Source organism: Meriones unguiculatus, chromosome X, assembly GCF_030254825.1.
Source record: "Meriones unguiculatus strain TT.TT164.6M chromosome X, Bangor_MerUng_6.1, whole genome shotgun sequence".
Classification (NCBI taxonomy): Eukaryota; Metazoa; Chordata; class Mammalia; order Rodentia; family Muridae; genus Meriones; species Meriones unguiculatus.
In genome coordinates this window covers 89389513-89407228 of record NC_083369.1, presented here as the reverse complement: position 1 = coordinate 89407228, position 17716 = coordinate 89389513, and the positions used below count along the sequence as shown (strand labels likewise).

Sequence of the window (17716 nt, the reverse complement as noted above, 5' to 3'; positions counted from 1 at the left end):
GTATTAGGGAACAAGTTAGGTGACCAACACTGACTCTAGAAGGACTAGAGTGTGAACTGAGAGTCCCATGTGTAGCCTCAGCCAGCTTGGAAACTGCTGCTTTGCTAGTAATCCCTTAGAAAAAGGCTGGAAAGGTAGAGAGGAAAAGCAAGTTATGAGAGTTAATGTCCCTTAGTCCTGAGTTTGGCACCAACTTTGGGCAAACCACTTTCCTTTCCTGGGCTCCAGTTTCTATATCTGTATAATGAAGGGAGTTGGAACTCTTGTTAATACAAAATCTCTCTGGTTGTTGGTCAGGCATATCATTACCTAGATGACCTTTCTCCTCACTCATTCTATTATTTATATTGCTCCGGTAAAAAGTAACCACTGTCCAATTGGGGTTGAGGGTGGTCACGTCTTTGAGTATTGCTGTTAACTGTTGGTGTTGACTCATCTAAAATCCTGTGGGCAAGTTGTGATGATTTTGCCCAAAATAACAACTCTTGGTGTGTCTCAAGCCTAGAACAATGATTAGTACAATTCTTTCTTTCATTCAATGAACACTCTCTGAGAACTAGCTTTGGGAAACAGTACTACTGGAGAGAAGACAAAAAAATGAATAAGACACAGTCTTACTATCTTATATTGTTAAGAAATATACACAGATATCTATGAGAGTATGTAGCAATTATACAATGCTCACCTCATCATCGAAACCAAGCCCTATTCCAAATACTTATTCTGATTCATTTAAACCTCCCAAAAAACCCAGGGAGCCAGTGCTAGGGTAGCCTGTTTTTCAAACAAGGCAGTGGAGGCTCAGAAAAGGTTAATGCTTTATATATAGTTAAACATTTAGTAAGTGACAGAACTGCTATAGTAGCCCTATGTGTTTTCTCACTATGCTTCATTACTTCCTAATTTAAGAGAGTCTGACTTAGATGTTAGAGACTCAAATAAAGCAATGGATGGATGCAAGAAGTGGAAAATTGCTTCTTGGTGCCCAGCAACAGGAGAATATAGGCTTTGAGGTTAGGCAGACCTGAGGAAATAACTTGACCTCTGTTAACATCAGTTGACATATCTATGAAGTGGAGGTGATGAAGAATCATCCCTGCCTCACAGATGTGAAGATTAAATAAGTTAATGCATTTAAAACACTCAGGATGGTGCTTAACACATAGAACTTGTATAACAAATTTTACCTACCATCATTACTATTGTTAACATCGATGGGTACAGGTATCGAGGGCTGTAACAGGATTGCATTCTGAGGCTTCAGCGGATGGACCTTTGAGATGAAAGTTGATTTTTAAAACCAAGTAAGCATTGTTTAGAAAAATGTAAAATTAAAGTCACCAGAGATTTTCCTTGCTTGACAAGGTAGAGTTTGATTTTTACCTTAGGGCACAGCACTGTTTCCCCTAAGCTCTGGAAGGCATGATTAACTATCATATTTCAAATCTCTAGATCAATTGGATTCATCAGATTAGCCCCCAAAAGTATTGGTGCTTTGGGGGCAATAAGATAATGATCAGTTTTGCTAACTATTAAGAAGACAGATGTGGAGGAAGCAGGGCAAAGACAGAGCGCTTCCTACCTCATCAGTTCCAGGAGGCCGGAGGCCAGACTTCAAGGTGGGGAGAGGGGTATGTCAGGCAAAGGCAAAAACTAACATTGCATGGCACCTAGTGTGGAGGCAGACTTGCTAGGGAATTTACGTGCATTGTCTCATTGAACTGCCCAACTATAACCCTTTGTTCCTGCTGCTGTAACAAAAGGTCAGGGACAGGGTAAATTATGTACAGTAGAAATATATTTCTCAGAGTTGTAGAGATTGGGCAGTCAAAGATCAAAACACCAACAGGTTTTACCTGGTGACAGCTTCCAAACTTTCTTCACTTCCACTTGGTGCATCCTGAGTGTGTCCTCCTTTGGGGTAGGGAGTGGGGAGTAAGGGGTTTCAATGCTATATTTTCACATGGCAGAAGAGACATGTATAAGTTACTTTGGGGGTTGTTGTGGCAAACTACTTTAAAAAAAAAGTTGACTTCCGGGTGAAAAGATTGCTTTGTGATGCATGGTTTGAGGGGAAATACTCCATCATGGTGGAGAAGTCATGGCAGCAGGAGTGTGAGGTGTCTGATTGCATTACACCCACAGTCAGGAAGTGGGGAAATGAATACCTGTGTTCCATTTATGTTCACTCATTTTCTTCTATTCCTTCCCTGCTTTTGGGGGTTGAATCTAGGATCTCCTACATGTGAGACAAGTCCCTTTTATTTAGTCTGAGGCCCTCTCTATCCATGGAATTGTGCCACCCACACTCATGATGGGTCTTCTGATGTCAGTTAAATCTCTCTAAAAATGCCCCACAGAGAGACCTAGAGGTTTGTCTCTTAGGTGATTCTGTATTCTCTCAACTTAACCATCAAGATTAACTATCTTGCTAATTAACTATCACAAAGCAAAAGGGTAAGAAAATAACATCTGGGCCAAGCATGGTGGCACACACTTTTAATCCCAGCACTTGGGAGGCAGAGACACAGGTGGACCCCTGTGAGTTCAAGGCCAGCCTCGTCTACAAAGCAAGTTCCAATACAGCCAGGGCTACACAGAGAAACCTTGACTCAGAAAAATAAAATAAAAGAACATTGGATTGTTTCCCTCAACCTCCTTTATAAGAGTTCCAATCTACTCATGAGGATTGAGGACAGGGCCTTCATGAATTAATCACCTTCCAAAAGCCTCAAGGCTCCTCTTCTCTTAATACTATCACCTGGAATTTAGTTCCAACATATGACTTTACACACACACACACACACACACACACACACACACACACACACACCTGTACTGTGCAGAAGAAGCTCTGAATCCTCAGAAGAGCATCTGGAGCCACACAGCTAGTATAAGGTATTGAGGGGCAGAATTAAAATTGATTACTAAAATCTGAGGTTTAAAAATAATGAAACACATTGCTTACACAAACCCATAATACACAGGGGCAGGTAAGTCAATTGAGTGGCTAAATAGCTGATAGTAATAAGACACCGTGGACCTGTATAGCTTAGTGTTGATGTGGGGACTAATGACATGCTGGTTTCACATAGGTCAGCTATCTCATCTCTGTTCCCAGCAATATATACACCAAGGTGTGCCTCAGATTGTCCTTCACATGGATGGAAACTAAGTCATCAATGGACAGAAGCTTATCTCTTCTGAAATGCCCTCACATATGCAACTTGATAATGAAGATTAGCCATGGCAGTAGGTAAGATGGGCACCAGGAAAAGGAAGGTTTTATAAGCAGACACTGAATAGAACTTTCTGTAGAAGATGAAGGCCATGTCCTATGCTGTCTAGTACTGTAGCTACAAGTCATGCTTGCATGGCTAGAGTGACTGAAATATGGCCAATGTAACTAAAGAACTGAAATTTAACTTTACTTAGAATGTGGTTGTAGCTATCATATTGGAAAACACTACTCTAACCACTCAGCAATCACCATGCATATCCTGGTAAATGTGCAATTAAATATGAAAGTTTCTATTTGGGGGGAGTACTTAGTTAGGTGTCATGGGCTTGCTCAGTAAAGAACCAGATCAGTAAGTTTCTTAAGAATGATTCTGTAAAAAAGGTTTCTTCCAAATTTGTAGAGTGCCTTTAGGCACATGATCTCATTTCTTTCTGAAGGACCCAGGAGTGGGGAGAGCAGAGATTACCCTTCCCATACTTCCAATGAGTGTGGGCGAGGGTAGCAACGGTCTACAGCAGGTATGTCTAGAGGACAGTGTTTCTCTTTTTTCACTGAACTACTCTTTCTAGTAGGAAAGCCAAGAAAGAAAGAAAAAAAGAAAGAACGAATCAGCCTTGATCCCTCAGATGAAAAGACATTCATTCTACCTAGTCCCTCTTCTATTTAATGTGGCCAGTTGGTTCACAAACCATTATCAGGAACCCTATCTTATTCCCATCCAACTCCCTGACTTATTTGAATAGTTTACTCATATATTCAGTATCATATATGCAGAAGAACCAGTTATCTCTGAGACTTTTCTGGGTCTGGGGTTGCATTTATATAGAAAAAAAAGGCCACTTTCTTGTGGACAGTTTTGGCAGAGGGAGACTGACAAAGTGTATGTATCAGAATGTTGCAAAATTTCAAAGTTTTGTTTTTTTTGTTTTTTTGTTTTTTTGTTTTTGGTTTTTTGAGACAGGGTTTCTCTTTGTATACTTGGCAGTCCTGGACTCGCTTTGTAAAGCAGGTTGACCTTAAGCTCACAGCGATCCTCCTGCCTCTGCCTCCCTGAGTGCTGGGATTACAGGCATATGCCACCACTCCCACCTCAAAGATATTTCATAGTAGTGTACCATAGTTTTCACATCATCTGTGGTACCTAGAAACACTATTTGTTGTACCTTTCGGGTACATTTGGATGTACACTTGGAGCAAACGTTTGGGCTTGCTGCAAGGTGGAAACACCTATTGATTTAATCTTTTAACATGTGTTGAGTGCCACCTATGTGCAGAGAATGATATTGAGGACTCAGAAGATTGAAATCATTAGGGTCCTGTCTTAGGAGTTCTCACTCTGATGAAAGAAGCGGTGCATTTCTATGGCTGTAAAAGGAGCTAAGAGTCTACAGTAGAAAGGAAACAGACCCCAGGACCCTCTTACTATAGGGGAATCCCAGCTGAATGTAATAAATAAATAAATAAATAAATAAATAAATAAGGCTGAGTTCGGAGGCTCCTCCTTCCCCGTAAAGAGACAAAACTAAATAGGGGATAGTTTTAAGCAACAAGGTATAACTTGCACAATGTCTCCCAACAGTGAAGAGGAACCAGAGGTCAGTATGGGGGTGGGGCAGGACTGGGAGACAGGGACAGGAGGGTGGCTTTTTGATTGGGTGGGATTTTGAGGTTTTGGAGCATGCATTAAGAGCTCACTCATAGGGTCAGGCCGAGGTAGAGGGTACTCGCTTGGAGACAGGAGGAGAAATAAGGCTGGTAGGCAGTTATCCAAGTCCTATGCACAACCTAGGGAATCACCACCAATTCTAATTCAGTTGAAGGTGCAGAAGAGAAAGGAGGTGGAGTAGGGGAAGGTCTTGAGCAAACCCATAGGAAGGAATGAAGAGTTATAAGGAGAGAGAAAAGAACATGGCCAGGGTCAGAAATGGAGGGAGGGTGTTGGAAGGAGCCCAAATACGGTCCTTTTCCAAATGCCCTGGTATCCTGACGGCAGTTAAGGAAACCAGATGAGAAAGGGTTAAGTGTGCCCCTCACTGCTCCAAATGCTTGCTGTGTTTGAAATCCTTCAGGTCTCTATCAACCCTCTGGACCCCAGCCAGGCAGGCATTGTCTGGGTAGCGGTTGTGGGTTGTCCCAGCAGCCGCTCAGCCTTTGTTGTGGGGCCACCTCGGGGTTCCTTCCCGCACCCTGGATAGGACTGCAGCACGCTTGCCGGGAGGGGGGCGGTACAGGAGGCTTGCTCCCTCTCCCTCTTCCTGGCCCCCGCCCAGCCCTCCCGATGACCACATGACCAAGTGGGATCGCTGCCAAACCACAAGCTACAAAATGCAGCCCCCGAAGTGAGGAGGAAAGCATTCGCTCTTGCAGCCTCAGTCAACGGGTAGTTGGGAGCCACAGTCAGCCACTTAGTTTTTGCGGCCGTCCTGTCCGGGAGCCACCAAGGCCAGCCCTGCTGCGGTAGAGGAGACTGCAGAGGAGGCGAGCAGACGTGGGGCCAGCAGCAAGCGGTGCGTCTGGGGCACTCACTCTCCCGCTGTCCGGGAAACACGCGAGCTCTGTGCCCGCACGTGCCAGCCCCGGCTCGCGCCTTTCTTTGCATCTGGGGTGCCTGGCCTCTCCGCCCACCCGCTGGCTCTTCAGGGCTGCAGCGGACCGAGTTGCAGCATGAATCTGGGGCTCTGCATGCAGGCGCTGCTGCTACTCTGGCTCTCCTTGACTGCGGTGTGTGGAGGTGAGTGCGTGCCCTTCCACTAGCCTGGGCTTCCTCCGGGGCTTTCCTGAGCTGCAGCCTAAGAACTCCTCTCTTTCCGGCCCACGCGAGCAACTCCCGCCTCCCAGGAAACCCAGGGCGAACTATGCAGGAACAGCCACGCTCCAGCCACAACTGAAGGCAGACTGACAGGGCTTCCAGGGCCAGGGGCCACTTGCCATGTAGGTGCTGTTCCCTCGGGCAGCATGAGGTTCCTTATTACCTTGTACATCACCATTTAAGCCCCTCCTGAATGTCCTTAGTAGTTTAAGGTTCTCAGGGCCTCAGACTTACATCCTGTGTCCTGTACTCTGTAACCCACGTGGTACGGAGGAGAATGGGGGTATGTCCCGCTCACGTCGTGGATCAATGGAGGCCACTGACCTGAACTGAGTGGGTCAGGACTCTACGTTGAGGGTCTCTGGGTCTTGGAGTTTAGGGGCCACTGGCCAGTCCAGGGGCTCAAGCTACTGGGGCTGATGTGCTGACACTAGATGTGACACTTGTTGCATAGTCAGCCTGTGCTTTAGCAGCCTCCTTAGGCAGATCTGAACTGGACAGGGCCAGGCTGGTTTTCTCCTGTACTCCACGGTCCTGGATAATCATGTTCCCTGTTCCACTGTGGGACAGCGGGCCCATAGCTTCCATCTCTCAGGAGACTTGGTTCTTCTATATTTTGGCTTCATTCTCCATTTTTGCCCCAAGTATAACTTTGGTTTTCCTGTCTCCAGGTACCAAACCACAAAACACAAGCATTTGATCTGACAACCTCCATGCAGCTCAGGGAAGGGGATACCTTCACCTCCACCTGTACAAAACCCTCACCTGGAAATTCTTGGCAATGATACTCCCCTGCCTACTTCAGTCCAAGTCCTCAGTGTCTCAGCAGCCCCTGCCCATGCTGCCGGTCCTCTGTGTGGGTCCTCAGTGTCCCTCCAGCCCCTTGCCCAGGCTGCCTGTCCTCTGTGTGTCAGAACCTCCTGCTGCCAGCTCCCACCTTCAGCTGCCCCACTCATGTGATCTGGCTGTCACTGCAGCCTGCCTGGCACAACAGAAAGGCAAGGTCAAGACCAGGTGGACAGTTGCCAGTGCCAGGGCTAGAGTCACAGGGAGGTGTCTCTTAGTCTCTGAGCACCATTTTCTCTCCTTCCACTCCCTTCTGCCAGCTTCTGCTCCAATATGCAGCATAAGGACAGCTTACTCTACCCCTCCCAATGTGGAGGACATCTCTACTCCATCCCCAGTTCCAAACTCTAGGCACTCTTGTAACCTGAGCCAGGCTTGTCAACAGTATGGTACTAAGGCTAGTCAAATGGAGGCCAGGCTTTCCAGAGCCTGGTCCAGAGAAGGAAAGTGTTTCAGTGAAGGTGAATGTTTAGGCGAAGAGTGTCTCATATTCCAGAGACGCAAACATTACTGCAGAGCAGTGGATGTAGCATTCCCAGTGGGATCTCCATCGGAACCTCAGGTTGGACTTTTAAAGCACTCACTATACAGACCTGACTCTGAACAAGAAGACAGGTGTGCCATTCCTACTGAGGTTGGCGTGTTCCTGAAAAGTTACATAGACTCCTTTGTGTGTCTCAGCAGGGTCGGAGTTTGGGTTGCATGAAAATCAAATCCCCTTCTTCCCATGGCTGCAGTTCTCAGCTTGAAAATGCAGTTGCCTCACTCGAACAAGGGTTCCAATCCTCTTGGCTTGAGATTCTCTGGGAAATAACCCCTGCTTCCTTTTAAGCAGAAAATGAGTTGAAAGTGCATACTGAAGTATATTTGGGGTATTCTCTGTCTCTAACGAATGCCTTTTGTACAGCCAGGACCTCTGCAGTGATGAGAATCAGTGGCTTCTAATTTGTTTTTTCAGACAGGAAAAAGCCAGGGTTTCAGGTATCAGCTTATCTGACTAGACTCAGCAGCAAAAGTAGGAAACAGTGAGTGATTGGATCAGAGTTCAGGAGGAGCCCAGGGACTTCCTGCGATGGGGAGGAACAATGAGCTCCAACCCAATAGGTTTGAAGAGGCCAAGTGGCTTCTGGGGTGGCTGCTTTCCCAGGCCTGACTGAATCTCAGTGAGCTCAGGGTGGATCTTCTCTGCAGGTCTAGAGTCTAGACATCTTCCTGGCTTAAGTCTGAGCCACTGTCAGCATGTTGCTCATCCTGGCTCTTGACCTCTCTTCCTATAGTGCTCTTCCCCCACGTCCTCCCTGACTGCAATAGACACTGACAGTCACAGGTCATTAGGACATGGGAGGGGTGATACATTTTCCCTCCTGGCACCATCCATACATGTCTGCTCTACCCCTAGGATACAATGGCCTGGACCATTGTTCCAAATCCAGTAGTTGAAGGCAGGGACATGAGAACCAAGGCCTCACTTTTTTAAAGTTCTTGGGGTCCTTTCACTATGAATGGCTACATGGTGGTCACCCCACACCTGAAATGTGTCTCTGCTTCTGCTTTCTCATCAGCATCACTCAGAGCCACCCTCAAGGCTTAGGGTAACTGTTGATGAAATTGTAAAACTTAGACCATCGGCTAAATCAACTGGTGGGGATGTAACAATGGTGCTCTCTCAGCCCCTTCACACATGGTATTAGCTTTAGGTCAATCAAACAGAAGCAGTACCTAACACTTCTGCCTCCAAAGGACTACTATTATTTTTTTTATCTTGATTCTCATGGATTTTAGGTTTAGAAGTTCAGTTGGCACACTAACACACTTTAACCATGAGCATGGAAGTATGGCAAGCCAACCCTTGTAAACTCCTAGGTCCTAATAGGTCTGGTGTTTTTTCCTGGACAAGAATGGAAGGATGTTGTAGGGAGAGAGAGAGAGAGTAGTGTGCTGGTCTGGCTCTGAATGGGGAGGAAAAATAGCAGTTTTAAAGTCTGTGCAAAGAGGGCCACAAGGACAAACCTCTCCCAATTTTGAACCAAGAGGATACAAAATGCCTGGAAATTGTGTGTAAGCTGAAGACTCATAAGCCAAAGAGTTGATGAAGGAGCCAGAATATGGGGGTGTTGGAGGCAGGAAGGATTGGAGAATGGAGGAGTAACCAAATGGATATATGGAAATTGTGAGTCAGTCGTGGGAATTCCTTGATGGACAGCAATGAAATTCAAGAAACAGGGATAAAGCTGAAGGCAAATCTGATGGTGTGCAGGGAACAGAGGCTGGTATTCATTATCATTAGCCTCAGGCACTACGGTGTTTCTGAAGACCACTCCCATCTTGAGCATTGCATAAGCATCCTGCTCATCTGCCTCTTCCCCAGAGCTGTCTCATCTCTGCACACTGTCCGCTTCTAAATGGCCAAGAGTGTGTCTGGATCATAGCTCAGCTTTCTTGATGTACTACTGGCTCCATGAGAGCTGTCAAATGTGCCTTTCTCCCTCATCTTTCCCAACAACTTCATGTACAACTTGCATTCCATTGTTAGGGCTCAGTGGCATCCGATAACTTTTGTACTAAGCCATATGTGGGCAGATGGAGACAGGAGCCTGGGATAGCATAACAGAAGCCAGGTGAGGTTAGAATGAAAAGAGTTTCTATCAGATTTTGGGTAGTAGGTGTGATCTAGAATGGTAGATTGGTGGGGAGGTGCTAACCCCAACAATCCACTCCTCTTCTTGTGTAGCATACTCCTACAGGTCACAGTTCCCACCTCCTTTACTCACTTGTACCATATTTCTTAGCCTCTAAATATGGTCACAGGCTGACTATAACCCAGTACAAAGTAGGCTTAGTTAGTTGTATCCCAGCCACACCCACAAGAAAGCTTCAAGAGCATGGAAAAGGCTCAACTTATTGATGAAGTGTCCAAGGGAGACAAAGACACCTAACTACTGATGAAGTACCCAAAAGAGACAAATGAGATATCTAGCACACAGAAGTGGGTTAACTATCAAAGGATATAAGCATAGAGTGACATGCATTTGGTATTTGCTTTAAAATATAAAAGCCAAAAATAAATAAATAAATGAATAAATAAATAAAAGAAGAAGAGGAAGAGGAGGAGGAAGAAGAAGTGGTGAAGCACACATGATTCCATTCAATAACTGTGACATCTGGGTATGGGTCCATGAAGGGGCATCATTGTGATGTTGTATGTTTGGTATGTTTGAAGTATACCAGTTGTAGGTGTGCCATGGGAAATTGTTCCCCCACCACAGCCAAGTATAGGCTTGATGCTGCAGAGTGAACCCCCAATTAGGACATTTCCAAAGGAAGAGCTTGTTTGTGCCTGCAGATACGTGATATAACTGTCCAAAGATTATAAAATCAGTTACCTCAATGGTAAAAAGAGTGACTCTACTTGCCTCAGAACAGTGTACGAATGGGACATCTTTTCATTAGGGTAGAAAAGAAAAATATGAGAGCGCCACCTTGTGGAGAATTTGCACTGTCCCTTTGACTGTGGCTTCCTCTACTGTCTCCCTCTACATTCTTAACAGATTTTTCTCCTCTCTGCAGTGCCACTGATGCTGCCTCCAGACGGGAAAGGGCTAGAAGAAGGCAACATGCACTACCTGGTGCAGCCCAGAGCTTCGAGGGCTGGACCAGGGCCCTGGCAGGGAGGCAGGAGGAAATTTCGCAGACAACGTCCTCGTCTCTCCCATAAGGGCCCCATGCCTTTCTGAATCAGGTATTATAGCCCCTTGTCAGCTGGTAGCACCAAAGGGGATGGACATTCTACTATCAAAGGCCAGACACACAGGGGTCGTAGCGCTTCCTTGAAGCTAGTAAAAAGTAGTCATATTATTTATCTATTTTATAGAAAAGGAGACTTCTATAATATAAGCCCAGAGAAGGGCTTAGCACTTGGGACCAATCTCCCGACTCCCTCCCAAGAGCTAAGTGTTTAGTTTTCTTCTCTCCTTCTCCCTGGGATTGGGAAGACTGGTGTCATTGGACAGTTCTGGAGGCCATGGCTAGAGAGGTTTGCTAAGAGCATGCCTACAGATATTCAGCGTGCACTTTTACCAGGCTCAGGGTTGAAGGGAAAGAACAGAGAGCCATGTGATAGTCAGGTAGGGAACAGAAGAGCCTGAGTGTTAGCTGTCCAGATCTGTGAGAAGCAGAGAAGAATGAAAAGTGGCTGCAGAGAGAGCAGGGTTTATGCCTGTCCCTGAGGGCTGGCCTGCTTCCCCTCTCACTGCAGCCAGAATCAAAGGGAATTAACTTGGAACCTTGGGGTTAGGGGTGGAGTGGGCATGACTTATGTCTCTTTTCTTCTAAGGGATTCCTTTGACCTAGGATATGTCTGTGATTTCTCGCTGGTCATTTTGTCTCTTTAGGATTGAAGGAATCTCCAAGTGCGCACCCGGTGCTGTTCTCTCCGCTCCACAGATTTGTTCTCTTCTCTGGAACCCTCATGTCCATTTGGCTCTCACCTTATACCTGTTATAGCTGCTGATGGTCCTGGCTCTTCTCACTCACCAAGTTCTTCTAATGGCATGGTCTTGCCCTTCACTTGGATGGTTCCATTTCTCTCACAAGGATCCATTTGACCCATCTTCCTGGCCACTCCTTGTAATGCCATTGGAGACACAGCTTTTCCTTGGCCTGCTCCATGTTCTAGACCCTATCTATTGGCCTTACCATTCACTTGGCCCTTCCCTCTTCTCATTTGCCTTGGCAACTGGACTGGAGCACTCCCTTCTTCAATGGATTCTTGCGCCCCCTTACTTTCTCATCAATTGGACCTCTCCCCTGGAAGAGAATACAGAGATGTGCAATGAGACTTTGATTTAGAGGGATTGGGTGTTGGGATACATAGAAGGTGCATGGCAACACTGACATGTGGGTGTGGTGAAGGAGTGAGGAGAAAAAGCTGTCATGGCCTCTTTCTTAGGTCTCACTGGCCCTGTTAAAGGAAGAGAGGAGCCCATGAAGTACTTTGTCACTGTGTCTCCTAACATCCTTGCTCCCTTTGTTCTATTGCAGCTAGTCCAGTTCCCAGATCAGAAGGGGAGAGTACTGACCCTTACATGGTTCTATACTCTCCTGGGAGTAAAAGCTAACTAAGCAGAATAGCTGTTTTTGCCCCCTCCCCTTAAAAATCATAGAAAGTTAGAGCCCAAAGGACCCTTGTAGATCATTTAGCTTCCTTATGCAAAAGCTTGCACAAACAGAGGCCCTGGAAAGTGGCCTGCTCAGAGCCATTGCAGAGGCTCAGAGGGGATCAGGTCTCCCAACTCCCACTTTATGATATCCTTTTCCCTCTCAGTGATGTCCTTTCAAAACAAATGAAGTGCCTTTTGCTGGGCTTAGTGCAGGCAGTGGCTGGGAAGGATAGGAAAGGAGGGGGAAACCAGCTGTGAACTGTTCTGTGTGGAAATGGAGCTTCTTCCTCCATAAGTGGTGAAATGGTACCCTAAATAGGCCTAGTCCCAGCCCCCTGCCCAGGCTCAAGCTATTTTAATTAGGGTTCTCAGGCACTGAAACTACCATTTAGCCCCTGACACTGGTTGTTCTGAGCTCCTATATTGACTTGTTCTTGTGGCTTTGGGGGGAAATGTCAGAGGCTAGAAAGGGGAAGAAAGGAAGGAGAGAAGGAAGAAAGAAGGAAAGATGGGAGGATGTGTAGGTAGTGTATTTCACTCCACCAAGAGATCTCATCTCTCACTATGAGCCTTTTTGCAGCCCTTCCCTGAAGGGAGAACCTCATCTTTTGCTTAAACAGATGTTCTTCTCAGAGGCTTCCCAGGAGGGAGAAAAGAGAAGACATAAGCTTGATATTTACTTATATGGGTGTAGGGCAGGGGGAGTCAGGACCCCCAAGCCCCATAATAATCCAAGATTGCCTATCCACCCCTCTCCAAAGCCTTCCCATCTGCTGCTGCTGTTGCTGCTGCTCTGCTGCTGTCACTTCAAACCCCACCCTGGGAAGCTGGGCCAGACATAGTGTCCTCAACCCCTTGGGCTTGAAGTGGGGCTGGCTGGTGCCTCTTCTACTGCTGGTACCTTTACCAGAGACCAGGCCTTCTTCCTCTTTGCTGTTTCTGCATCTCCTGCTTTATCAGCCTGCCATGCCCAACTCTATGGGGAAGGGGCGGGAAGGGGTCGACAGCTGAGAAAGAGGGGAGATAGAAACAGAAGAGGGGAGTAAGTTCATCTGGTGGGCTATCTTATTTAAAGTTGTTGTGTATTGTTCTTATACTAATTTATATAAAACTATTTAGGCCCTTTGAATTAAAGAAACTGTCCCCTTCCCATAACTGTTCTCAATGTTGTAAAGATTGTTCTGTGTAAATATGTCTTTATAATAAAAAGTTAAAAGCTGACAATTTGCCCTTACTCTTTGAGGTCATGTTCAGGAGGGGTGTTCCTTTCACCCTAAGACCATACTTGTTCCTGTGCCCAGATTGCACGTGTAGGGAAGTAAGTGCTTGCATCTCAAATTGGTTCTAGGTCAACTGGTCTCAAACCAATTTGCCACAAGCACACAAAAAGACTCTATGCTTAAGGGCCAGTTCACATAAATTTGAGCCCCTTTCAAGTCCTTTGGCATCTGTTAGAATGTCCTTATTTTTCTGGCAGTGTCATTTAAAGGATTTTTTTTTTCAGAAGAATTTCATTTAAGGACGTGCTGATCAAAGGTGGGATTTTTACTAAAAGTTGTTTTGTAACCCTGGGTGGGTGTCTTCTGTTTTATCTATTTTTTAATACCTTCTGGACTTTTTAGCCAGTTTGCCTTTCTTGAAAAATGTTGTCAGCCATAAATACATTTGGTAATGACTTTCTATGTATCATTTTATGTTTAACAAAGTGGAGTTGCTTGATGAATGAGATAGCTTGAAAATAAAATCCAAGGAGTTCAATAAAACCCTGCCCCATTTGTCTTACTTTTTCATGCTTGTTGTCAAAATGTTAATATCTTGCAGAACAGACAGGAACATTGGATATATGCAAATTTGGCTAATAAACCCATTAAGTATACACACAGCAAACACAATGCAGAGCTAAATTCAACGAGGAGACAGAAATCATAAGAATGGTTGCATTTGATAAATCTTGTGAGAAGTTCTGTAGATTTGACAAGTATTTTAATGCTGAAAAGGTTTAATTTTAAAAGAAAATGAGTTCAGACAAACTTGCTAAAGAGTCAAAACCACTCAATAGGCTAAGAAAAGTCATCCAAAAGCACGGTTAAGTATCTCATCATTAATAGAATGCTGCACATTGTACCGTAATGACTTAAAAATATGGCATTTTGTTGAAAGTACCTCTTAGGAAAACATGTAGCTTTGAAATTGCTAGTTTGCTGTTTAAGTGAACTGGTTATCAGAGGAACTTAGCGTGCATAGACAGAGCTTGGATTGTGGATGGGTTGCTTTTCCACTATCCCTAACCACCCCCTGAGCTCTAATTTCACATGAAATCAAGGGCTAAGGGGTGGTTCTGGAAAAGAAAACTGAATTCTCACCCATAAGCGTTTAGGCAGTTTAAAAGAGCTTTTTAAAAATTACTAACTCATTTATTATTGAAGTGTCTTGAACAGAAAGACTGTCATTCCCATCTTACAGATGAGAAAACCTGCTGAGAGAGGGGAAGCTCTTAGCCCAAAGTTTCATAGCGTGTAAGTCACTATAGAATCTACATTGTGAATTCCAGAATGCAAACTCTGTAGAGTAGAACAGACGGTCTCCTAGTCATGAGAAAAAAAGAAGCAGAAAATGTGTGTGTGTGGGGGTGGTGGTGGTGGTGGTGGTGGTGGTCTCCCCACCCCCATTAAATGAAACAGAACTTTGGAGTAGGAGACAGCCTGGCTCAGCGTGATCAGGGAAAGTGAAGATTGGCCAAGTGATTAAAACTGGCCCATGAAGACTCAACAGCATCTGGGAAGAGGATGATGGGCAGGGAAGGGAGGGGAGAAGCAGCCATCAGGGGGCACAGGGCAAGTGTAGTGAAATGGGTACCAGTGAATGGGTGTGAGCTTGACTCCCTTGGGACAAATGACAAAGGGAAGGGAAACTGATGTCCCTCTGTAAAGATAACTGGGTTTCAGACCTAAGGAGAGCAGGAGCAATAGGTTATATCCTTTGAAGGTATCTTGACTTGACCAAACAAATACAACAGGATCAGAGCAGTGTTGGTTGTTAAAATACTCAGCTCTTCAGAGCTATCCAGTCAATGGCCCTGTGGCCACAGGTGGCCCAGGATCGCTATGAGGTGGCCTAACATAGACATTTAAAACATTATGGGCTTTCTTGGTAACTTGATTTTGTGACTTTTTCTTTTTGTCCATTTATTTATTTGGGTATGTGGATGCATGTGTGTGGGCTTGCTTACCACAGTTCACATGTGGAGGTCAAGGGCCACTGGGTGGAGTTGTCTTTCTTATTCCACCTTGTAGGTTCCAGAGATGGGACTCAAGTTATCAGGTTTGGTAGTAAGTTCAGTTAACCACTGAGCCGTCTTACTGGTTGGTTTGTACAGTTCTTGAGAGTCACAGTTGTAGATGTCACTGTCACACAAAATAAATGTATGCCTTTCCTCATAACCTGCAGATTGAGGTTAGACACCTCTGCTAGATGATTCAACTACAATTCATCTGATCATTTCTGGAGAAGTGGCGGCAGCCTGAGGGGTTGAAGGGGGCAGGCAAAGAACCTGAAAAATAACACTGCTTCCAAATCCATCTTAAAACTGGGCAGCCTTTGAAATGACAAGGATTCAGGAAGTAGATTTGGGGCATGCATAGCTTTTCAGGCCACAGGTGTTGGTTTCAAATGAGCCGTGGCTGCTATGAAGCCTTTCTCTTCAGACTCTGATCCACTTGGGACCCCTAATTGAGCCTGGGCTACTCTTCTACAACTAAAGAGCCCATGGAGTCTGGCCTAAGTGGCCATTTTAGGGTGCTTATATAATTCTGTTTCTCAGATCTAAAGGCTATTCAGCTACATTTCTCAACCCAAGGTTTCTCTCTGCCCAGGTTGAACCAATGCCAGCTAACCAAAAAAAAAAAAAAAAAAAAAAAAAAAAAAGGTAGAGAAGATTTAGTCACTACCTTCCTGTCCTGGCTGAGGAAGGCTGTTCACCCTGCCAGCATTTCTCTGGAACACCCAAAAGGAAGGCTTCTCGAGGTCTCCTTTGGAAACCTACTTTTCCCTTCTTAGTGGCCAGTACTTGGAGAGGTAATCTGGCAAGGAACTCCCCTGCTGCTGCTTTGGACTACAGCTGAAAGGTCAGAGGTACAAGGAAGACAGTTCACCTCAGGGGTCAGACCACTTTTTCTGTACAGTGTTTTCAAATCTGTCCCACCTGTTAATTACGTCTGCCTTGTCTGACAGAAGCAGCCATATACATCACAGAAATCAATGGGTGTGACTGTGTTCCAGCTAAGCTTTATTTCTCAAAACAGGTGACAAGCAATAGTTTGCCCAACCTCATTCTAATAAAGCATCTCCAGGTTTTTCAGCTTACCATTCAGACCCAGCATAGGGGGGAAGGGAAGACTAACTTTCTGTAACCAGGTTTACAGTTGAGAAAATGTCATCAACTGGCTGGGCTAGGGCCCCTGCACCAGGATGTGATAATAGTCTTACAAAGTGCTTGCAATGGAAGGGGAAGTCTGACTTTTAAATCATGGGTCAAATCCTGGTGCATTTATTTTTCTGTGTGACCTTGAAGGCAAGGTCATGGCCAGGGTGAGCTGTCTTTTCCTTCTTGCCCTAGGTCCTGCTGCTTATTTCTCAGGGCTATGATAAGGACTGTGCAGCATCACACAGTTGGAGGCTCAACCCAGATCTCATCTCCCAGGCTTGGCTCACTAAATAGGTATAGTTATTATCTCCCCTCAGCATTGGGGAGCCATTATTTTCACTTTATACCTTGAGGGGAAAAATGCTTGAAGAAGTGAAATCACTTGTTCAAGTGCATGGAGTAGCCCTACTTGGCAAGCCAAGCTTTAACCCCAGGTCTAGCTTCACTGTCTTGCTCAAAAGGTCTGTATGTCATGCCAACTGTGCCTTGGTGACTGGAAACTTCAGCTCTCCTAGGCCTTCCCCAGGTACAGATTTGGCCCACAGCATTCTCCCTTGAGCCAGCTTTAGCTTGAGCTGTAGCCTGGAAGGCCTCTTCAAAGATGCCAAGTCCTCAATATTAGCACCTCATCTGGAGATCCTGAGCTTCAGTCATGGAACTAGACACCTGTTCCAGGAGACTTGGTATTTAGGGATCCTTTCTCTAAGGATCAGGGGCTTGTAAACTTAGGTTTCCTTCCTGAATCTGTTTCTGCCTCAGTTATCTAGGCAGCTTGGCCATGCCTTTCTTGGCTGCTATAGGCCTCAGCCTTCCTCCCTGCTAGGCTACCTTGAGTAGATAGATGGCTCCAAAGCACCTGTGAATGAACAATGCTTATAGTTGGGCCCCCAACAAACAGTGAAGGCACTTCAGGTACTTTGGGTTGTCTTGTGGAGGAAGCTCAGATCTGGGAGAAGAGATAGACATAGGATGGGACATGCCCTTCAGCCTTGAGAGGAAGGCAACTGTTAGATAATGTAGGTCTACACCACTTCCCTTTACTAAAAGGAAGCTGGTACCTCCTTGTCATCTTTCTCTTATTGTGCCAACAAATTGGTTTTCTGTCTTCTTTGAGTATTGAAGAGTTGAAGACTATAGTCGAGGGAGCCCAATAGCATGAAACTCCGAAGCTCAGAGCTATAGATCCTACCTCAGCTTGGCCAGTAGCTGACTGTGATTCCAGCCAGGTCACTCGATCT

General features: G+C 45.5%; 1 protein-coding gene across 1 annotated transcript; it reads left to right on the top strand.

The window, feature by feature from the left end:
• Positions 1–5560: 5560 nt before the first annotated feature.
• Apln (apelin) lies at positions 5561–13818 on the top strand. The gene is made up of 3 exons (XM_021663082.2): positions 5561–5972; positions 10464–10635; positions 11288–13818. The coding sequence occupies exons 1-2, from the start codon at positions 5906–5908 to the stop codon at positions 10628–10630; spliced, it is 234 nt and encodes a 77-aa protein (XP_021518757.1). The 5' UTR covers positions 5561–5905; the 3' UTR covers positions 10631–10635; positions 11288–13818.
• The last annotated feature ends 3898 nt before the right edge of the window (positions 13819–17716 follow it).